At 38.3% G+C, this 24,889-nt stretch overlaps 1 protein-coding gene across 1 annotated transcript; it reads right to left on the bottom strand.

The window, feature by feature from the left end:
* Window positions 1-6: 6 nt before the first annotated feature.
* Window positions 7-7,438, bottom strand: LOC103140984 (somatostatin receptor type 2-like). Its single transcript, XM_007556366.2, has 2 exons — window positions 6,945-7,438; window positions 7-5,358 (listed from the first exon to the last, which is right to left on the bottom strand). The coding sequence occupies exon 2, from the start codon at window positions 5,318-5,320 to the stop codon at window positions 4,208-4,210; it is 1,113 nt and encodes a 370-aa protein (XP_007556428.1). The 5' UTR covers window positions 5,321-5,358; window positions 6,945-7,438; the 3' UTR covers window positions 7-4,207.
* Window positions 7,439-24,889: the final 17,451 nt, after the last annotated feature.

Below are 24,889 nucleotides of genomic sequence, written 5' to 3'. Positions count from 1 at the left end.
TTTTTCTTTTTTTTTTTTCAGTACAGTCACGTTTCCTTGCTGTTCTGGTACCTGAAATGTTTTTTGGACGTATTATGCTTTCATTCTCGTGGAATTGTGGGTATAATAACGGTGTGGATTTATCAGCTCACCTTTGTGATGTTTAAATATGCTAAAAGAGAGCGTTCATGTGGCATTCTGCAGAGGACTTTGATATGTGAACTTTAAATCTGAATCTTCTGTGCAAGAAAAGGAAAAAAAAAACAAAAAAAAAACAAAAAAAAAAAAACAGAAATTAACAACACACTGCATGCAACCAGGCTTTTTGCGATCATGTGTGGGGAAAAATTGCCATGGATTGCGGCTCAAAGCTTGCTCCGGGACGGCAATTCGCAGAGCGAAAAGGTGAATGTGTAAGATGTATAAACACATTGCACATATATGGGCACTACTTGACCACAGCCTGGCTCTGAATCCATCAGTGTTAAACTTCTTCATTGCAACTGTGGCTGGTGCAGATCACTGTGGTGTCGTTTCCCTCTGCAGATCAGTAAAAAAAACAACAAAATGATTCAGTCAGATCTAGATGATGCACATAATCCATGTCAGGGTTACTGAAATTGTTTGTATAAAAAGTACAAAATTTAAAAATATTCCCTCATGTGAAAAAAATACAAATGAAAAAATGAGGGCACTTACCTGAGTTGTAAAAAAAGAATAAAGATTCGTATTTGTTTTGCTGCTCTGTAATCGAAATCAAACCTGCATATCTTTTTTCGGTAAGAGGAATATAATGGTTTTCTGAGAGGTAAAGTTCAACAGTTAATGTGTAATGGTCACATTATGGTTCTGATGCATTTTGGAGCAGTTTCAGGCCATCCGAAGGCATTCAGGGAAACCGCTGAAACAAAAGAAGAGGAGAGCTTCATTGTCTGTTTCAGTGATTAAACTCAGAACAAAACTGGAATGTGTATTTTGTGTGCTGTCTTTTGTGTCATTTTCCCTCTGAAGGACTAGATGATGCACTGTAGTACATCTGAGCCAAATCTGTATAGTTTTCCATTGTCGGTTGTACAGTTTCTGTATCATCGATGAGCTGTTATCCCAGCAGGGCAAAAAAGTACCGAAATAATTTGTTGACATGCAGTTCTATACATGTCAAATTTAAACATTTTGTTTCTGGTCTTTGAGAAACTTTCATGCACGTGATTATATCGCCACCTTGTGGCTACATTCAGAAGCACAATACAGCCTATAAAAAAAAAGACATTCCAGGCTATAAAACGTATGCCTTTATGAATGAGTTTTACAGAAAAAAGTTTTTGTACTGTTATACTAAAGTGCTGCATATTTCTGAAGTAAACAGGCATTTATTTGACCAGATATAGCTGATGTTGAGCTTGTACTTCAGTTGTGATTTGTATGAAGGGAAAGTGATGTGGAGATGTCAAACTTTTATTTGATGTAACCATATCTCAGAATTAAAATATGTTCCAAGTAATTTGGCTTTTAATATTATGTAGTGCTTTTTCCTTTTTAAAACATATTTATCAAAGTAAAATACTCCTATTGCTTTAAGTCAACACAGCCTTGGTCCAACCTTGTTTTATTATAAATAAGCAGAAGCTTGAGAAACAAAATCAGGGTTATACAAACTTGATACAGAAACAGTTGCCGTGATGACTACACTGAGCAGGACAAAAAAAAATTGGCTACAATAATGCATATTAAAGAATAATGTCTGAAACGATTATTCATTAGCACTGCAAGAAGAAGGCATAAAGAGCTAATGCCACTTTACAGTTAATCTGCTACTGTGATGCAAACCATTTTTACTGCTTTACATTTTGTACCACCCATTAACAGAATAGACACAATTTTCTTGTTGAATATTTTTTCTTTACATGATGGTCATAGTGAAGGCAATTTTCTTTTTCTTCGGCTGTCTGTGCAGCTTCTACATGCATTATGTTTAAGTTACCAATGAATGTACAATTAACAAGGCTCACAACAGTAGAACAATGCAACACAAGAGGTAAAAGCCTTTTTAATGGTAGAAATTATTAAAACTAGATCTACAATGCAACAGGAAGAGTATGTGTAATATATACTGAGCCCTACTAATGAGTTTATTTTGCAGTCAGATGTGCTGAAGTAGAGACATCTAAAAGTTTCAGGACTCTGGACAACGCAATTTGCATGCGTAAAACAAATGCATGTAGGGAACCAAAACTAACCCAAGGGGCCACATTTTTGTACAAAGATGTAACTAGTTCAATATTTTTATTTAATTCTAAAAGGGTTTTTTTTTTACGTGTACCATTTTTGACAACAAAATTCACTTAGTTGAAATATAACTCTGAATACCATGTGATTTACAACAATTTTTTAAAATAAAAAATTTTTAAGTGTAGTTTTATTGTACATTTTCATTATAATTTACAAAGTATAGCTTAGGCTAAGAAAAAAAAACATATCAAAACTAAAAAGTTATTTTAGTTGTAAGTTTGGTTGTCACCGATGCATTATGATATATTTAGCCACTGCAAACTACTTTAAAGACATTGTGATTACTTGTGCTCTATAATGGGGGGGAAGAAAATGGTAAACATGAAAGAACAACTCAAAGATAGCTAATGAAGTCTGCTTATTAGCTGTCTAGCTAGCATGCTAGCAAAACTCATTATTTTGGGCAAAAGTACCACCTGTGTCACGATGTGACGATGATTGCATTAAACGTGTAGTAAAAAACTACATAGTTCACACGTATTCGAGATATCCTCACCGTAACGCACGACAAAATAGGTGAAACACTGACATCACAATCCGTAGGCCTATGTGGTGAAGATCGATGAAATGTAATTGAACTCTTTTACGTGTAACAAATGTAGAGAAGAGGAAACGCTACGTCTGCTGAAAATACTTTGTAAAGACTGTAATCTGGCTGTTGAGTCAGACAGGCTGTCAGGGTGATGTGTGGACTCTGTTGAGAAGCAGCACTATGATGACTGTGATGATAAAGGAACACTACAACCTCTTGAAGAAAAGTGTTCTAGCCCTTCACAAATTCACATCGCTCACTTACTCAGCGCCAGAGAGGTTGCCGTCTCTCAAATGGCACAAAAAAGGTTAAATTATGTTTGTCTTTTCTTGAGTGAGACATTGCATTTCACAACCTTGATGCTTTTTTTTTTCTTTTTCTTTTTTTCTTTTAAAAACAATGCACAGCAACCTCTGAAGCTCAAGCAACCCCCTGACAGATGGGTGCACTGCAAAGACGAGTACAATCCTCGTCCATGAAACAGTATCTGGACAGGTTTCATACGCTAGCACAACACAAACACACAAAACGACCCAGGATTCATACTGAATAATTCAGAGTCACATAATCCAACATTTTTGAAAAAGAGGTAACGTGCGTGATCAAACTGTCCTGTACTACATTGACTTATACACAAGCAGTGATGTAAAACTCTTAATACACAGAAAGTTAGTATCATGAACACCAGCAAGGTAAACTTTCTACCTTAACACTGTGATGTATGTTGCCAGAGCTGCAGCTTTATTGGGCTATTGCCTCAATAATGCATGGAACAAATGTTATTCACATTTACATTTGGTATATCACAAGCGATCTACCCTACAGAAAAATAAAAGAGAATCAACACAAGACCACTGAAGTTCATCACATTCTGCTACAGAAGGATGTTTCACATTAAACACTGCTAGGCTAGGGTTATAATTAAAAGCTGCATGACAATATTGGTCCGTTTTTTTTAAACAATCGTTATGTCTTGTCCATTATATGCACCGTTATTTACAGAAATATATACTTCCCAGGGAATCATAACTGGCAGCTCAAACAACTACGTGTTCCTTTACAGCCCTCTGTTCCACTGCAATTTTCAAACATTGCTGGGAAACTTGATGCAGGTCTTCTGTTGTAAACAACATATATAATACTGAGTCTCCAGGGAAAATCCATGTCACCCAGGGGACCATTTGCCAAGTAGGTGTCATTGCTTGTTATGTTCCCTCAGGTCTCCTTCATAAAAGCTCTCTTATAGCTTACTAAGGAGATTTGTATGAACCTGTGATTTTTTTTTTTGTTTAGGTTGTCTATAACACAGAGAAGCCCAACTGATATGCTGCCTTGTATTTTTCAGTTTAACAATGCCTAATAATATGGGTCTTTCCAAGGAGCTCTTAAATAGGTTGGTAAAACTTGTTAGATGCTGGTCTGTAGGTCGCCATTGAGCAAAGTACTCTGGGTCTCTGTTGGGTCATTCATCATGCGAGATTTGTCCTGCCGACTGTCACTGCGATCGACCTCATCCAGTCCTCCTACCTTCTTAAGGCAGAGAACATTCTGGAAGCTCTTCTTGAAGTTCTCTGACAAGAAGGCGTAGAGGATTGGGTTGGCACAGCTGTTGGCGTATCCTAGAACCACCACGAAGGCAAAGGTGCTCCTCAGGATGGGGGTGGTGCTGATGCTGCCCGTCACCGAGGTGACGTTGAAAACGTAGAAAGGCAGCCAGCAGAACACAAACACAGCCACAACAATGGAAACCATCCGGGTGACCTTGCGTTCCGATCGCTTCCTTTTGGAGGAGCCTACTCGGATGCCTGAAGACTTTACCTTGATGATGATGAGCAGGTAGCAGAGGCAGATGACCAGCAGGGGAAGGAAGAAGCCCAGAATGAATGTGTAGAACATGAAGACTGTGTAGTAGGTCTCTTGAGGTTCTGGCCACACAATGGTGCAGAAGCAGCCATTGTGCTTTGTAATCACACCACTGTAAATAACGATGGGCAGATTGACGAGCAGTGAAACTCCCCATACGGCTAAATTAATAGTTTTAGCGATGCGTGGTTTTCGCCACTTTGTGGACTTTATGGGATGCACCACTGCCAAGTAGCGGTCAATGCTCATTACCATCAGGCAGAAGATGGACGTGAACTGGTTCAGGGAGTCCACAGTCATAACGACCCTGCAGAGCACAGGCCCAAAGGGCCAGTGGACCAGCGCCAGCTGGATGGCGATGAATGGCAGTCCAAGCATAAAGAGCACATCTGCTACCGCCAGATTGAGAATATAGATGTTAGTGACTGTCTTCATCTTGGCATAGCGCAGGATAACGTAGATGACCAAGGCGTTCCCACAAAGTCCCACAGCGCAAACTAGAAAGTACATGCAAGTGATGACCACGGTGCTGGTTTGGTTGAAGCTGTGGTCTATGTAGCTTCCATTAATGCTGGACTCATTCCCCTGCATGAAGCTGTCATACAAAAGGTGCTCCGTTAAGTTCAGTGGGGATGATGGGAACATCCAGGGCTCCATGATCTCTCCCTGTCCAAAAGCTGATTATGGCATCCCACCTGCACAGACAGAAAAGAACATTGATTTTGATCCTGATTGTTTCTCTGCAGGTTCTGATATATATCCAATAACAAAAGCAATCCTTTCAGCATCAAGAACATTCACTGACAGATGCTGGCGGCCCAGTTGACATTAACCTAATGATGACTATCTAAAATAATGTATGGAAGAGTGACATGGTGAAATGCAATACTGTGAGTTCAGCATTTTGAGTTCTTGTATTGCGTTTACTTTTTCTCCTCACTCTTAAGGACAGCCTTTCCTGGAGGGAATTTATTGATTTAACGTCTTGATCGTCTGTCTGGAGAACTTATCTGACTAAGAGTATGTCTGAAGAAGATCCCTGCCAGAACCAGACAGGTCATACCACTTTGTATATTCAGTGAAGACCTTCAACTATCAAGGGAAATAATTCCATGCAGAAAGCAATAACAAACTCCCCAGGAGGAAATGACAAACGATCAGATGTGACAATTTACTCTAAATTTCCCCTCAGATTTTGTGTTTTCAATTTATTAAGGCCTGGGCATGGCTGTAGATTAATCCTAACCTAAGTAATTGAAAGGAGAGAATCAGAGTACTGCCAGGCTGCCTTGCTACAGTCAGATTGAAGTGCTTCTCACTGCCAGTACAAAAGAGACAAACGCAATCTGACAACTTCAGTGCCAATAACATTAGTGGTTTTATTGAGCTATTGAGCCACTTTTGGCTTTCTCTCTCTCTCTCTTTGTAGCAGTAGAACGGAGTGGACTGTGGACAATGGTAAGTGAACACACATGCTGATGTTGAAACAGATGTTTGACCTCAGTGACAGCTCAATGTCCATTTCAGGAGTTAGGTAGACTAAAATAAATTTGGATAAAATATGGTTTTCTTTGCACAGGATAATACAAATCGTAGTCTAGCAAAGGCCAGAAGAGGAATAAAAACAAAAACACAAATCTGTCATAAGTCCATCATTTTTTCCCATTACTATTAAGACAATGAATCAGCAATAAGAAACAATGAAGGATTTAAAAACCTGAAAAAAAGGGTTCTTTGCAGAAACGTGCAAAATAGTGAATAAAATATTGCTGTCTATCTTGATAAATTATGATGACATAACTTCAAGATGCCGGCTAATTTTTGTTTCTCCTTGTACTTTCTTCCTTTTCACGAGAATGTCATCATTGTTGCTCTTCTTTTGACTATATGAGTGAATTCTACTTATTTTAAGAGGTTGTGTACAGGTGACATGCAATCTGACAAAACGCAAAGTAAAAAGGAACGAGGTCATGTCAGTCATTAACGATGTTGAGAAACTCTGCACACACCATCCGGCTATTCTGTTTGTCTTGAACGAAATAAACTCTTATGTGTACATACATTTTTTATTTTTTTTTGGTCTTTTCTTAAACGTCATTACATATATCTGGCTCGGAAAATCAAGTCAAATAATTGTCCATGTAGATAAAATGATTTTTTTTTTATATATATATTTTTAAACATAACATTTGATACATGTGACCTTAACAGACCTTCTAGAATATGTGCAAATGAACCAAAAAAACAAAACAAAAGAAAAAAAAAAACCAAAAACGCTTACCTGTAGCTGGGATTAATCGCACCAGTCAGGAAATATGCGCCACTTCTTCAGAGCTTATGTGTCATTTTTTTTTTCTTCTTCTCCTTTAGGAATTCATCGGAACTATTTCACTGGTTTCGAGGAGTCATGACTCTCGATAGTTTAGATCTTTTTCTTAGCAATCCCATAATGTGTTGCGCAGAGCTCGAGACAATAAAAAAAGGACGAGGCAATGCTCCGATGCGCTCCTGGCGTGGTGCGCGCCGTGACTGTCTCCAGTTGGAGGGCGCGGAGATGTAAAAGGGCGCACAGGAGCAGCGCCGCGGAGGCGCTGAGGAGACTCACCTCTGAACGAGGAGACAGGTTCTATTGTAAACAGATAGCCCACTGTTACATAAAGCAGGATATTCAGGGTGAAAGCGGTCATTAATGGTATCTGTAGCGCTTTGACGCACGCACTGGGAAACCCTTCACCACATGACCAGAAGAGAGTTGACGATTTGACATGTCAATTAAGTCAACAGCACTGGGTGAAAAAAAATATATATAAAAAATAAAATAAAAAATATCCGGGTAATAGAAAGCTAGGAAGCGCATTGCTATCACGCAGGAAAAAAAAAATTTCGAGCGCTATCACGTTATAACGTGATACGTATCTCGTTAAAACGTGATAGTATCTCGTNATACGTATCACGTTTTAACGAGATACTATCACGTTTTAACGAGATACGTATCACGTTATAACGTGATAGCGCTCTAAATTTTTTTTTTTCCTGCGTGATAGCAATGCGCTTCCGTAGAAAGCTAATGGCATGTCTTCTAGCTATTTGTGGATCAAGACGCAGTTTGTGCTTCAGCATACGATGCCTTTTCTATAATACAAACACTTCGGTCCTCTCCAGGCACAATTCCCTGTTCAAATACCAAACAGAAAAATAAATGCAGATTGTAATAGAAACAGTGCCTGGAGCTTTTCCCCCCACATTTTGTCACGTTAAAACCTGAAATTTTAAGGTAGTTTAAAACTTTATGTAATTGCCTACTGCAGTCTAGCATTATAAAGTAAGTCTTGTCTTTCGAGATATCTATGAAGAGCACGAGGAAAATGTTTGCATTTCTCCAGACTCCTGTAATCTGATACCCCTAATAAAGTCCAGTGCCCTCTTTTGTAAGAAGTAGCTGGTAAATGTAAAAACACAGTTCCAAATGGAAAGTGTCCCTTCTGATTCATTAAACACTTTTTCTTTGGTCTATCACATAATAAAATCCATTAAAATGTGTGGATGCAATGTGACAAAAGCTGGACAGCCATAGCTTATTATTTGCATCTCTGCTAAAAAAAATATTTCATTTATTTAATAAAAGCACTTTTGTGTGACCTTTTGCTGTTTTGCGGATAATTTTGCCTTCCGCCTCGAAAGAGTGAACCTGAATGACCTCAGCTGAATTGATCGACTCAGTCACTGAAAAATATTTTACTCTTTCACCTATAAAAAGACCTCTGATGCCCTTTGGGTTATCTGCATTGAGAAACGCAGTCCAATAATCTTTACTGAATTTGACAGAATGTGAGGTGACAGTCCTCTAAATGACTTCAGAATCCATCTGACTGCTTCTGTCTCCTGTCACATCCATGAACAGTAGTGACACAGTGCCATTAAAAGCCACACGTGACTGTGCCACGGCATTGCCTCTCAGCGTTCTTCAATGTAGTTATGTTGTGCTGCTGCAGGCTTTCTCCAGATCTTTCCTTTTGAGAGTCTGATACAGACTGATGTTAGATTCCCTCCAATTTTGCGAGGCTGGGTCAGCTGTGTCCTTCTGTGGTTAGCCCCAGGATTCGGTTTGCATCTCTTGGGAAAAGCCACGTTTTTAGGTTGAGCTGGGGAATTATGTACTACCTGAAAAGTGTTCTTCGCTTTCAGCAAAATTCCCATTCTTTCCCCAGTGTTAACTGTGGATCTGGCTACCGTCCATCCATCCATCCATCCATCCAATTTGTCTGCCCATCCATCTAGTTTGTGGAGCTTAGTCGTAAAATACTAAGCATGTCAATTTTCCTGTGAGCTCGTTTCTAATTTAGGTTGTGTGCAGTCTGAAACCAGACAATGTCTGCAGCAGAGGAAAAGCAAGATGTGTTTTGTTGATGCACATCTACTTTGTCTTCATTTCTAGAATTCACCTGAGCCCTCTAAACAGGCCTCATTCCTACATTATTCGTTTAGTCAAGTAGGATAACAGCAAACGCAAGAAAAGAAAACCTTCACGTCAGCCAGAAACACTGGAATGCAATGGAAAAGTTCATGGTAGAAATTAAAAACCATTAGGAGTGTTGCTGTCATTTATCGGTGCTTCCATTCCTACAATCAATCACCAGTTAACTTGCTTTAATGTGAAATACGATATGTGCAAGCTGATGAGTTTTATAGGTAGTTTTAGATAAAGCAGTAATAATTTCAGTAGAAATTACATATTAGGACCAAAATAACCATCAGTAATAATATTTATGACCATGATCAAAGCTTAAAAATGTGTACCAGTACATATAAAATGCACCAAATGATGTGTGGGGTAGAATATTGAATCAGGTTGCTCAGGTTTCTCTTTGCCCTGTAATTACTATGGAATGATGAAGCACCTCTCTGATTCAGGCCTCAAATTGAGGGGATTGATTAGGCATCCTGCTGGGGTAAATTGACAGACAATTAGCCGCCCCAGGCAGATGCAAAAATATTTAATAAATACTACTGAGGGTTTTTTTTTTTTAAATTATTTTATTTTGATGTTTCTGTAACGATTTGGCTTTGGAACAAACAAATAAAGCAGGCAGTTCAGAAAAGATTGATGTGATGCGATGGCACAGAAAAAGAAAAAGAAAAAAAAAAGATTTTATTTACTCCAGTGGCTTCAAGCAATCTGGTGTTTTTTTTTTTGTGTGTGTTTTTTTTTTCAATCTCATATTCATTAAGGAAGAATCAAGGCTTTCGCTTTGACGGATCAGCAACTTTTCGCCTCTGGTTGTTTTCAAAGTCTTCAAATCAAAGCAACAGAAAATCTGTATATTCTAAATTAAAAAAGTAATCATTTTGTGACAAAAGTATTTACTGATTGTCATCGGTGTAAGGTAAATGTCATTTCACAATTGCCAGAGCTGAAGTCAAACTCTCGTTATTTGCCTTCTGGAGAGACCTGGCGGCAGAACTGACTGAATAATGAATGCTGTTGTGTTCTTTACCTGCTGTTTGATATATTTCGCACAACAGTTCAGAAAGAACAAATGTGTGTGGGAGCATTTCTTTGATATTCTGATTCATCCGATCGAAATCAAGCATTTTATATGACCAGACTGACGAAAATCCGTCTTGTTTCATTATTGTGACTCTTATCAGCCAGGTCAGTCTTAGTCACAAGCCTAAGCCAATTTGTGTGGTTTGCTGTATCTGTATTCTTTAGACGCTGCTGTTTGTTTACATAAAATGAGCCTGGCTCCTGTGATAAGGCTTTCTCTGGCTGACTCCACATTTCAGCGGCACAGCTTCAGCAAATGTCTGATTCTGGAGGATGCTGGTACCCAGACACTTTTTTATTCTTCTTTTTTTTTTCAATTAATACTTTAAAGAATTGAACATTGGAAAAAGCAAAAAAAAAAAAAAAAGAAAAATAATAAAAGTGTTGCATTTGTTACATTTTTTGTTCATTATCTTCATACCTGAAGTCAAAGCAAAGTCCGATTTTGGATGTTTTGGATGTTTGGTAAAGTGGTAATATTTCATTTTTGTGAAAACCACAAAAAAAAAACTGTTATCTCATTGCATTTACTATCCAAGAGTTATTATCCAACACAAGTTGCAGATATGCAGCCAGTGGTTGACATGGGCCATGTGCTTACCTGAGACGTCTCCATGACAGCTGAGCAGATTTCATTCATTGATGTGTACTGTTGCTGCACAAAGCGGGGAAAGAGCTGGTGACTCATCCTCACAGGCACTTTTCGGCAGCTCTTCAATTTTTTGGGGGGATATGTTTACTACTCCTAAAAGACAACCTCCCTGCCAGAAGACCAAAAAATTTAAATCAGAGTTATCAGCAAAGTCCTCAGATATGCAGCCAATCTTATGTGTAAAGCAACAAAACTGATGATAGCTAGCTTTGGGTTCCGCAACTGGCTAAATAACATTTAACTAAATGTTATATGACTGTATAAGCTTAGACCTGAATGTATAATTTTGGCTCTGTGGAGATTAGAGAAATTCCACAATAAATTTTAATGTGTACACCAACCTCTTGAGTTTAAAATTCATTAAAGTTGATTGTTCTAAGTCCTCTATAAAAAAATCATTCAAATGCATCATGAAAAGCCCCCGATGGATATGACACTCATGCCCATGAGCGCGAACAAACATCTGACTGTCATTACCCCAACAATAATTCCTGGAATATCCTTTACATTTCATATTGCCGTAAAGGATAAAGTGGTTCTGTGTTCGCCACAAAAATGTCTGCATCCAAACGAATCGCTTTCATTATTTCAAGGGCTTGACGGAGAATGAGATTAAAAAGTAATTTCAAATGTCTCACAAAAAAAAAAAAAAATGTGACAGTAATATCTGGCAGCATGCAAATTCAAAATTAAGCCGTACACTTTCACTTTTTCACCCTAAATTCAATTATACTTGAAAGTGTGAATGTAATAAAGCTGGCACTAATCTGCAATGAGACACAAGCTTGGTAGCATAGCCACACAGCAGCTGTTCTATTTTTTTTTTTTTTTTACAAAATACCTGACAGCTGGTCAGTTCCTGGTGTGTGGCTGAAACTGTGCTCAGAAAGCCTCAAAGGCTTGTCAAAACTCATCATCCTGCGTAGAAAAACAGTTGTGTATCCAGCTTTCATTTCTTATTCTTTTATTTTACTGGTGCTACGGTGGAAAACAACCATCTGCTTTAGAGTCATTGATTAGTTGGAAGATATTGACTTAGAAAGGCTCTCGACTTCAGTTCAAAAATTTCCTTCATTCCGTTTTGAAAGAGAATGGAAAGTAGTGTATTTCTTTCAATAAAGCCAATCTTACTACATCAAAGATCAAAGTCCTCGGAGGCCAGAGCACCTTAAGACATTATATGAAGGTGTTCATGTTGCCTTGGGTTTTTGATCTCTTATTTCTCTCAAAATAAACATTACTGTGTTTTTATTTTCATGGTCCAGTTTTTCGGTTTTTTAAAATGCTTTTTCCCTCTTCAATTTTGCACTCACCTGTCTGTAGAGGAACATGCTAATTAAATTACAAAGTAAGGTATTAATTAATACCACACACAAGTGCAATAGGTTTTTGTCTGTTAAATCATTTCACTGTAAATTATAGCTTTGGTCTGAAACCTGAATCTTCAGAAGGATGTTGTAGCCAAGCTTCAGATTAAATGAAATTCTGAACAAAAAATCCTGTTTGGCTGACCCGTGCAGGACCGTGTTTGCTTTTATATCAAGACAAACAACACTAAGGGGAAGATTTGTTTTCAAGTAAGTCCTTTAAAAGATAGTGACTTAAACTAATAAAATCTACTTAAGGAGAAATCATATCAGTTGCATATTTTATATATGACCAATAAACATTTAGATAATTTTACGTATTTTCTTATTTTTTCATTGCAGTTAACAGTCATCTAGAAGACTCTCTGAACCTATACATAGATCAACACCAAGCTGTATCAGGAGGGTTTTCACCCACATTCAGTTATTCCTTTAGATCCACCCGACAGTTTTTTTGTTTTTTTAATGTGTGAATTGTAGTTTGAATCATTCTTTGTGCAAACAGAGAGACTGTTGTCCTGTGAACTGTGTTGCCATAAACTCAGGGAGGTGCAGCTTGTGGTCAGGGAGTTCAGTTTTCTAATCTTATGAAACCAATTGGTTTTTCAGTCTTCTCTTCAGAGCCCAGATATGATAGATAATGAAGCTCATAGAGCAGAGCAGCCGCCAGATAAGATCTGCTAGGTGGTCTCTGCTTGAAAAGACTGTCAATGACACAGACTGTGACTAACACAGGGTAGTCCCTGTGTTACCTTCCCTGACTCACTGCAAGAACTCCCCTCAAACTCCTAATCGGATGCTCAATGAAGATTTAGAAACAACCCCCCACCCCCCAAAAAATATACTAGTTACCTTGTATGCAACACTATGACAATATATCCTACCCTAGAAAATGTTCTTTAAAAGAATAAAATTTGTTAAGTTGCACTGCTGTGTTTTAGTTTGTAATATACTGTCCGATTAACCCGTTTAAAAGACAGTGTGTGCTTTCTTGTGTCTGTGAACGTAATATATTAACATTCAGGCCAGTGTAACGACGACAGCTCTGCCTCTGTCCTCCTCTTGAGGTGTAAACAGAATGCACAGCCATCTGCACAACACGGAGCTCTCATGCACCGAGCTCCACTTCAAGACAGACTGACATTTCCAACAACTCACACTGGTAAATGAAGCCTCATTTTTCATTGTATGAAATAGCTGTCTGCGATCCAAATATGTCCGTTTAATTCCCCTCCCGGGTGGTAGATATGTTTGACCTGGAGCATCAAACATCTAAATGTTTGTGTCATGAAGCGGTGAAGGAGGTGAGTGAGGATGCAGGCAGGACCCAGGATGTAGTGAGGATGATGTCTTTAATAATCAAATGCAGCTCAAACAGTCCAGGAACATGCAGCACGGCAGAGTGGAAACAAATTACTCAGCACCGGCAGCAACTAAACAAAGACTGACAAATGAGAGCTATCGCCTCCACAGGACTTTACAGTTCCACTGCGACGACTTCAACTAAACTACAAAACAACCTATTTGACTGATGACATGCAAGACAGCGTAGACAGACTGGTACAACAAACGACATTAGACGAGGACCCGACAACAGACAAAGACAACAGGTGGGGTTAAATACACAGCACAGGGAAAGTAATCAAGGAACTGGACACAGCTGGGAGGAATCAACCGGGAAGACAGAGACTCACAGGGGAAACCGAACTAAAACACAGAAAAACCTCAAAAAATAACTACACAGAAAACACAGATCGTAACAGTTAACAGATTTTAAGAAAATACATCTTACTGTCAGACTTCCCAATTATGTGCCCCACAACTTTTCACAATCTTAAAACTATTTTACAAAAAAAAATCATTTCTACATTTTTCTTTTGACATTGACTGGAGTTTTAAGACCCTTATTCAGTAATCTATGACTTCCTGCTACTCTTGGGTGTACAGTGCCTATGAAAAGTATCCACCCCCTTGGATGTTTTATCATATTTATCGCTTTCAATCAACCATGAGCAACAAAATTTAGCTTTTTTGACTCAAGCAATTACAAAGAAATACTTTAATGTCAAATTCAAAACAGATTTCCACAAAATAATCCCAACTGAATGAAATACTTAGCATAAAAAAAGTGCATTTAGTAGATGCACCTTTGGCTGTGATCACAACGTAGAGTCTGTGTGGTTTGGTCTCAGTGAGGCTTGCACATCTGGACACTGCCATATTTCTCCATCCTTCCATGAACTGTTCTTTCACTGCATGATGTTTTTTATGATATAAAGCACTTTGAACTGCCTTGTTGCTGAAATGTGCTATACAATTAAACTTGAGTTGACTTATTGTTCCCAATGGGGAATTAATTTCACAGCATGTCCACATGTCAAACAACTCATACATAATATTCCACACAAAACAGAACAGCAGAAATCATATCACTCAGCATCAACAAAGTGCAACGGGAGAAAAAATGATAACACTTATGGTTTTGTATTATTAATCAAAGCAGGTATAAAGGAAAGTTTAGCATGTGAAAAAAGAAAATATGCAAAGATTGGTCCTTTTGCAGATATATTAAAAAATATTGAGCAATGAAAACTGGAAGCTGCATCTCTTTTGAAAGCATATTTATTGCTGTAATTAAGTGTAACATCAATCTTCTCTCTGCGACCTCTTGGCCTCACACTGCTCCATGCCCAAATCTTGTACGCGTAGCTGTTCTATGATGCAAATACACAAGACCTTGATCCTTTATGAGGAACCGCTGAGATTCATTTGAGTTCTTTTGAAGCTTTTATGTGAATAGTCTGATTTGAACACGAGAGGCAAGGACAAACCAGCAATTAGATTGAATTAGATGTGACCCCCCACCCCCCAAAAAAAGGGTGAAAACTGATCTCTTCACAACTACATCTTTCATCGTGTTTTCCTAACAAAGTATTGTGCTAATTATTTGCAGTTGCCACCTTTGAAATGGACATCATTTGCAGCGCATTATGGATGCTGGAAAGCCATGCAGTAGTCAAGCAGACAGCATACATGAATACATCACAGAGGAAAGCAGCGATGGTGTTTTTAAACTGTTAGAGGAGGAGAAGTGATCGGGTGTAGGTGGTTTTCTAGCGCAGGCTGTCTGAGATTACCTGTTTATAAACGTGGCTTTCCTAATGATCACAGTACTCAGCTTCCAGCCCTGCAGGGATCCCACAATGAGTGCAAAAGTGCATTAATATTCAAACCTCTCCAACCTTCCCTTTTAAATAGAAGGAAGCATTATGCAAAAGTCTGTGTGACTCATGATCCTGTGCAAACGTCTTAAGTAATCTGTCATTTCTTAACACTTCTCTTCCAAAGAGCTATACTTTCTAGTCATTAAAGCAATGACAGTCTCTCGTATTCAGCTGGGCACCCAATTATTTTTCAGAGGGACTGTTTTTGTCATTTACTCGCTTAACTTTCGAGTATGAATAATTTAGGCAAAGTAACAGCTAAACTCACAATACGAGGGAAAACATCACCACTGCATAATGCTGCCTCTCTCTCATTTCGGGTTGTACTGTATTTCCAGGGTTTTGTATAGGACAACAAGAACATTGCAAGGCATGTAACAAACTGGCATGTTTTTTTTTTCTTCCTTTTTCTAACCACTATTACATAAAATATTAAAAATAATTTATGGAGTCTATGACTAATAAGTATCCCAGCTCTCCCACCTGATATTTAGATCTCTGTAAAGTTCACCAAGAGTTATCTTAGGAATGAATATTAGTTGCTTCCTTGATTAATGATGTCCTTGCCTATATGTTTAGGTGATCTTGGTAGTTTGGAGATATGTTCACTGTTTTCCATTTTAAGATGATGAAATAAAGAGTCAGTGCTTTGCTCTATTTTAATAGTCTGGACTATTGTTTTAAACCTCTTTCCAACTTCATCACTTGCTTAGCTGGAATGTTCCAGTCCATGTATTGTATTTCCATGGAGACAGACTGGATTTACTAATTAGGGGACTTCCAAAGGCCTTTGGTTGCACTGGATTTTATTTAATGGTATCAAAGTAAAAAGTTCTGAGCATCAATGAGCAGCACACTATTCAATTTTATTGGTCACAAATTTGAAAATCTTTCATCTTTACCTTTCTACCTCACAATTATGTAGTACTTTGTCTTGGTCTATTGCATAACTTTCATAAAATAAATAAAAGTTTCAATTTATAATGTAAAAAGATAGAATATGATAAGACACTGTAACTCAGCTGGTCACAAACTCGTCACATTAAAGCCATATCAGCCTAACAGGCTCTACTGGAAAACCTGTAAAGTCCAGAGTGAAAAATAATAGTCCACCAGTGACTTGAACCAGTGTCCTTTCAGTTTGGAGGAAACTGTGCTATAGCTTCCCAACATACATCTAAGCACATACAAATAAATTAAAATACCTATGATAAATAGAAAACAAAAGGAGATCTGCTAACTCAAGCCTATAGAGGATATATCTGCTTTTTTTCTAAAACTGTCTCTCTGATTTTGACAGATGTGCATTTCAGAGTGGAAGTCCAAATTGACAGGTTGAGTATCTGCAAATTGAGCTGACAGGGAAGTGCCATGGATGGTGAGATGGAGCAGGCAGACATGACAAGGTGACAGCGGTGATGGACCTGAGAGACACGGAGAACAACAGCAGTAACAGGTAAGTAATTCTGACTGATGGAGCACAGAATCCTCTAGAGTTTCAGAGTGCAGTCCGAGTGTTATTCCGAACATAAATGCAAACCCACACACATGCTTTCCCAGAGGCAGAGATCAAGAAAAAGCAGACAACAGGGAAGGGTGAAAAAACAGGAGAGTGAAACCTCTGAGTTTTCAGCAGCTGTGACAGCAGAGGGATGTGAAGAGGTCACCTCAGTGTTTCTCTGACTGCGTCTGAAGACATGCAGATGGTCCTGATCCGTCAACAGAGAGGGAAGCCAGAGCTGCAGGTCAAGCACAACTTGGTAGCTGTGACTTTCTCCCATCTGTGAATGTACAATAATTGACATGCCATCACAGAGCCTTCTGCTGCTCTGGTTGTTGTTTGTGATCTTACTTTTGAAGGATGTGAGAGTGCTTAAAGAACTGACTGAATGATCGACAAAAGGAGTGTCAGACGATGGTCGCATGGCAGAGTCTTAATCTCCTGTCTTTTAATTCGACATGCTACTCACTTCAATGAAAACTTCCATTTATAAAGTGTTGTGATGTTACCAAACGATTGGCATGTTTCTGCTCCAGGTCTTAAAGCTTCTTTGATATGAAACTGGCAGCTCAACAGACGGATTGCTGATGCAAGGCAGACGGAGCATAAAAGCTGCAGGTTCCACTTGTGTAAGAAGTTGATAAAACAGGCAAGATCAATAACAGTTTGCTGTAGGCTTATTGTTGCAAGCGTATGTGTAAGTGTACTGGCCAGTAACCGATATGAACGTATACCAAGTTAACAAAAATGACAACACATTTTCATCATACATTTTGTATGGTTTAAAGTCCCTTTAATACGATGCCAAAGATGGCAACCAGATTATTTTGCTGTTTGAAGCAGGGGAAGTGAAGCAGGTTTATCTGTACTCTTCATCTGCAGGGTAATTCAAAGTAATACATGGGAAGAACAAAGGATTTTAGGCATCAAACTCAATATAACAGTACATAAACATAGACAACATGATTGGAACTGTGATCATGAACAAATTTATTATTTTAGTAGCAGTTTGAATAATAATATCAGCCACATGGTTATAATATAGTTTTATATATAAAGAACTGCTTGTATATACATATCTGTATCTCTCTCTCTCTCTCTCTCTCTATATATATATATATATATATATATATATATATATATATATATATATATATAAAACACACTTTCTGAAATATGTTTTTTTATGAATTTCTGCAAATGTAGGTCAGCAAATTTTGATTAAATGTTCAGTTTCAATTTCATTTTGTTTGAAATCATAAACTTCCTGTTGTTCCAATGTTTCTGAACTAACTGAACTTTATTTCGTGGTCAGGATCCAGTGCTGCACAGATCTCCTCCTGGTTCTGGGTGTTGTAATCCAACTAGAAAGTCTCTCTTGAAAGTATAGAATTATGTTCTAGACTAATCTGGTTCAGTTGGAGAGGCGCGAATAATCTGGTCCGTCTACAAACCTCGGTCTGTGTTTGGTTGAAGTGAACTCTGTTGCGCCTCAAATGCATATATGAACACCAAGCGGACCAGAGACCGCTTTAAAAAGCAGGAAGTGGATTACAGCGCAGGGGATTCTGGGTAAATACAACCAAAACAAATGTGCTATCCTAGCTTTAGCAGGAGAAATATCCTATCGTGTTTACAAAGTCAAATTAAAACACTGACAAAAATTGTGATCACAGAAGAATAAAATCCAGTGAGGGAGTTTAAAAAGGTGAAGAAGCATTTAGTTATCAACTGAAATCCCAAATGCATCATCCACACTGACAAAAACACTGTGATGCAGCCCAAACCAACAGAGTGATAAAGTGCACAGCATGCGAGGGAGATTGTGCTACGAAGGGTCTTACACTGTCAGTGCCCCAAGCTCTAAGCTGCTAAAAAAGACAAAGAACATTCATATACTGAGGCAATATCAACCAAAAGCACCTTGTGGCTCATGAGCAGTGACTAACACACCGGACAGCAACAACTTTAAACAAAAGGTCGCCTTACAGTGGAGCACCAGGACAGAAATTGCAACACTGTGATACGCAAACTTAGATTAATCATGCATGCTGGTTATGTAAGAAAAACAATTAAAATTCTGACCAACACAACTGTAAAGGTTAAGAAAGAAAGGGAAACAGACCACACACACACACACACATACGCACAGACACGCAACAGATCACTCTGATTTATAATTCTATTTCTTGTGCTTGTGTTTAGTGTGTGATTGTTTGCAGGAGACACCACACAGAGAGGCTGATGATGCTATCAGCAAAATCATCTGATTTAGAGCAGGCCTGTTTGGTGAGCAAGTTTGTTTATAAAGCAGAGCTAAACCAGAACCCATGTGACAGGTAAACCTGAAACCCAGCCTCAGGGAACGTAGGGGACAGAGCGTATGAAAAGGACAAAAGCAAAAACAAACAAAGTCAACCAGCAACGTACTAGCAAACTGCAGCGAGGAACTAGCAGGGATAAAAAGGGGCAGAATTCCCTCCAAACATCAACGAACCTCAAAACAAAGTAACATCTGAGGAAGAATAGGAACACACATCAAACTTATACTTCATCAACTACTGTCTGAGGTTATCAGAGGCAAAATGGAGGGAAATGACAGGCGAAAACTCCACTAACAAGACAATGCACAAAAATGGCAGCAATCAGTAAAGGAGGTGTCCAGCGGAGATAAAAGTGGAGCTGTGATAATAGCTACAGTATTGTTTTATATTGGCCTTTTACAGCATGCAGACAAAGGAGTGGTTGCCTATTGATTTTGCAGCAATCAACCTGAAGGTGCCAAAGAATTTTTAAACACCCCCTGTGATAAATGACATTGATAGATATCCAGTGTTTTCTGTGATTAACTTGCCATTTTTGTTAAACAGATTAATTCCAGCAATTGTCTGGTTTAACAGAATTTTCTGATGACAAACTTAAGTAAAAGATTTAAAGATTGTTCAATTTTCTTGCCCCTATGTTTTATTTCCACACCTTCAAGACAAATAAAAGACAGCAGCATTACTGATGTCGCCTTCAACTTGTTTTCTAGCTGTGCAATTAGTTGTGTAAATCATCTTATACTATCCTTATACTATTCTGTTTTAATGTTTGTATCAATATCATGAAACTATGACTCAGTTGTTCTTTTGCCTAAAGAATTTTTTTTTAGTCTGCTGGGGCTACTGTCAAATTTTGCACCATCTTCTCTCATTTCATAATGATGCACGTCTTTGTTTTCATCGATTGCATAAAATCCTGTTAAAACGCAAAGATGTTTGTAGCTGTAGCTCTACAAAATGATTGGACCGAGGGATATGAATGCTTTTGAAAACTGTAAGTATGTATCTATAAAGGTTACAAAGTTATATGCAACTATAAAGCTTTGCACTTTTATTGAGTTGCAGTGATATTTGAAAATGGCAATATAGCAAAGTACTGCTGTGTTCAGGGAGGGGAAAATGCCCACCCTTGATGTCTGTAATTATAACTAGATCTTTTTAAGCAAGTGAGCTCCACTACTAACAGTGGGATTAATTAGCATTCTTAGTTCTTAATCGCTCCTTTAGAAGCCATAAAGCTGCTTAAAAACCCAATTGCTAACACTTTTGATCTTTTGAAGAATTTATAAAAAAAAAAAAAGAGAAAAGACTGTGAACATGAACAAGCCATAGACAAACTGAAGAACAAAAATTGTAGTAAATGAATCTGGGTTGAATTGTTCATATTTTTCTTTGTAAATGTAACATTCTCTTGGGGGAAAAAATACCTATTTTATTATCCTTGCTTACCCTTAAAATGCAAATTTGCTGTTACTATTTACTCTCCAACAACGACTTGCAATCCTGTTAGGAATAAAAATAAATACTGAGGCTGACTTGTTCTGTGCTCATCTCTCTTTTTAGAACATATTCTCTCCCCAAACTACTTGCTTGCATGCTGTTTCAGCCAAGTGCAAAAGTCACATTATCCAGTCATGATGTCATTCAGCTGCAATCATATTCATTGCATGCATCTATTTACTTGCATGGTTTATTCATCATATTGCCACCCGCAGAACAACTGATATTTAACGGATGTGCAAGGTGCCAAGTGACAAATGAGTTCAAACTCTGATGGTTTATGGATTTAGGCTTCGAAAACTGTATCTACGAGGGACGCCCAATGTTTGCTCGGCAACACAGACCACAAAACACACAGTCAGGGGGACAGATGGCTGTGTGAGAACAAACACTGCAAGTGGCAAACTGAGATGGAGCGGAGGAAAGGGTGGGGACGGAGGTTGGGGGTGGATGGGGGGTGGTGGGTGCTTACCTTCCTGTGGATGTGGCAGCGTGTTGCCTTGTGCAACCTGAAATGGAGTGACAGAGACGGAGAGCCCAGACACCTTCCGCCTTTAATGAATGTTTAATATTGAACAGCTGGGAGCATTTGTTGAAACTAAAGCCTGTTGTGTGTTTGGCGAGCATAATTGTGCAGACAATGTTATTGGGCTCAGAAACATGAGTCACCTGCAATTATATCAAACACAACAGATCACAAACACGACACCATTTGCCTTTATTGTATTCCTTGTTCACCGTGCAGTGCCGTAGTCGTATTAGTCGTCTTTCATTAAAGTATGATAAGACTGATTACGTGGTCAAATTGGTTGCATAATTGCCGTGCATATATGACAAGTCAACTTAGTAAAATGAGATGAACATTGCAGATGAATATCCTGTCTGACTTACAAGTTGAGAAAAAAAAAAGCCCTCTGAGAGAACAGACTGCCCACACTTTTCACACCAAATGTTCCCCAGTAAGACTCCCTTCTAATCACTGCCACACTACCCTAGTAAATAGCCACAGCCTGTTGCTTATGTTCGCATAACCCTACATGACAGTTTTGGACTCTGATGCACCCAGTCGCCTCTACTGAGGTGAACGGATCTGGACGGATCGTCCTTAACGGAGCTCAAACTGGGAAAGGAAAAAAAAGAAAAAACAAACAAGCAGACGTGATTTTGTCTGCCAAACATCCGGCTGTCTGCGGTGGAGATAATGTCCACTGGTGTCGCTCAGGAGTTCCTATTGTGTGCTAACATGCTCACATGCAGCGGATATTAAACAGCAGAAGGAAATGACATGCTCCGTTAATGTGCATCATTAGTTTGGAGACAGGAGGGTGGGTCATGACATTGATTTTTTTTTTTTTTAGAATTTGTTGTGTTGATGCTTCGGTGAAAGTTTGTTGTTATGATTCTCTGCAGGGGAAGACAGCCAACTTTTAAATTGTACCTGCGTGACCTCCTTCCCTGCTTAATCTTTGGTATGATTGCTCCACTGTAATTCTGCATGGATTACAGGTAATCTGAGCATCAAGAGGAGTTCAGATTGAGAAATCCCGATGAGGGGATCTATGTAGTCTTACATAGACTACATCTAGTCTATGTAAGACTAGATGTAGTCTTACATCTAATGTAAGATGTAAGACTACATCTTACAGTAGATACTGTAAGATGTAGTCTTACAGTATCTACATCTGTAAAACAGTCTTAATTTGTATGCATTTAGCTATAGATAGTATTTATTTTGATTGATTTATTTATTTATTTTTTTGCACTTAATCCTGTCCACAGTAAACTAATCCTTTGCTCTATTATTCAGTAGCTGGGCAGTTCCAGCGGGGAACATAAGAGTGGAAGGACTCTGAATTTTTCTCCATAAATATAATTCTAATGTCACGGTTGATATGAAAATCACACCAGGCATCAGTAGACAAGGACTTGCATATAAAAAGAGACTAAAATGAATATTTTTAGTAATATGTAAAATTATGGAATCAACATATGAACAGCATTGAACACAAGAAGAAGCAAAAAGGAAAACCTGAAACTGGATGTTATTTTAAGAAACGATCCCTCTCTCCAGAGTTGAGTGACCTGCTGATGGAGTAATTCAGCCGTTTGATCCAGGTGTGCTGAAGCACGGATGTTTGTGTTGGACAGTAGCTCTTACGGGCTCTTGAGTCTGGTTAGATATTCCTCTTCTTGGAGATCTAGAATAGGAAAGACACTACATCACAGTAAAGTTGTAATGTTTAATATTAGGGATATTTGGAGATTAGGGGCTGATTTTTAGTAAATTGACAGAGGCACATGTCTTTCTGAAGGAAGGAACCAGAGCTGAAGACAGTTTGGTCGAAATAACCCTCAGGTGTTATTTTGACCCTGTATGTTTCCCCATACAGGAGACATTTTGAAATTGTCATTTCCAAAAAAAGGCTTTCAACTAAATAAACTTCAGTAAACATGTTCAATACTTAATCCTTGTGCCACTTCGCGTTAGTTATCGTAAGTTGATTAAATATTTGTCTTAAGTTATTTGTATGGGTGGATTACTTGGGTTGTTGAGAGTGTATTCTATGTCAACAGGCCATTTAGAAAAAAATATTTACTGTGAAAACAAGAAATCATTCAATCTGCATCATATGTGCTAGAAAGAGAGCTAATAGAATAATCATGAAATTGGAGGACGTGAAAGTACCTGCTCGACTACGACTATAATTTTTTAACATGATGTGTTGGAATATTTTCATCATCCTCATCAGAGCCTTGTTTGTAGTTTTTATCAGAGAACTGCAACATTTCTGGACTCCAAATCAGCAAGAGTAACCCCTGAGCTGACTCTTCTAATCTAATCAAGTGTCCAGATTCATTCAAATCTAAACGCGACAAAGGCGATATGCTCACACGTCTTATCCTCGTTCTTTTTTTTAAATTATTTTTCTTGACTTTAAGCAAAGCACTGATGTTGATTCATAAAGAAAGATGAATTTGTGTTGTTCTGAAAGCACGAAGCAGAAAGTGAGACGCAAACTGAAACTGCGATATGACTTGTAGGGGGGAAAAAAAACCAGCTGTCGTGGAGCCATACAGAAGTGCAAAAAATAAAGTTGAGCTGACAAATGTGTAAAGATCTTTGTGGAGGCACCAAAAAAATGACTTGAACAAAAATAGCAACAGACAACATATTGTTCACAGAGATTTCTACAAGAGAAACTATATTCCATGCTGCTATTTTGGAGGCATCTGTTTTATGATGGGACCGAAAATAGTTTTTTCTTCATTTTTTTTTTTTCTTTTTTCAAATAATGACAGGCGGTTCGTTTTCGTGAGCAATTCTGAAGTCAGCAGTGAAGTTAGAGTGAAGTGAAAGAGAGGGCTTAGATTGGCAATGCAAAACAACATTGTTCTGTTTTTTTGTGTTTATTTTCCTTCCTTTTGTATATGTTTTTTTTTTGTAGAAGCAGAGCAAGGTGATTTTTTTTTCTCTAACTACCTCACAGAGTTGAGGAGATTTTAGAAAGCTGGTTACATCTAACAGTGGCATTCTGATATATATATATATATATATATATATATATATATATATATATATATATATATATATATATATAAAATATGACAGTTTTCAGGAAAAAGTCATTATAACTAGTTACAGATTAAAAAGGTTAATCTGTTTGCCATTTAATCTCAGTATAAATGCAGCTGTTCGGATGGGGCCTTAGAGAACGATAAAGAACAAATGGCAACATGAAAATCAAGGAACACAGGAGACAGGTCAGGGAGAAAGTTGTGAAGATGTTTGAATCACTGTTAGACTTTACAACAACTGGTTTTCACCAGTCTGACCCTGTATGAGCAAACACTTCGGTATCTAGTTGTTCAAAAACTGGTTCGGATATCATAGAGCACAGGTGTCAAACTTCAGACCTAATGGGCTGGCTTCGTGCGACTTTAAGATGTGTCTCTCTCTGTCAAAACACCTGTATCAAATAATTGGGTCCTTAGCAGGGCTCCGTAGAGTTTGAGTACATAAGGAGTCATTTGATTCAGGTGTGCTGGACTTGGGACACATCAAAAAGTTGCAGGCCACTCACCCTAGAGAGCTGGAGTTTGACATCCCTG

Source organism: Poecilia formosa, unplaced genomic scaffold (genome assembly GCF_000485575.1).
Source record: "Poecilia formosa unplaced genomic scaffold, Poecilia_formosa-5.1.2 Scaffold78, whole genome shotgun sequence".
NCBI classification, from domain to species: domain Eukaryota; kingdom Metazoa; phylum Chordata; class Actinopteri; order Cyprinodontiformes; family Poeciliidae; genus Poecilia; species Poecilia formosa.
The sequence above is the reverse complement of the archived record's forward strand: the minus strand, read 5'-3'. Positions and strand labels throughout refer to the sequence as shown.

Coding starts and splice junctions, on each gene's coding strand:
- LOC103140984 (XM_007556366.2), bottom strand. CDS start 5,320: ATGGAGCCCTGGATGTTCCCATCATCCCCACTGAACTTAACGGAGCAC.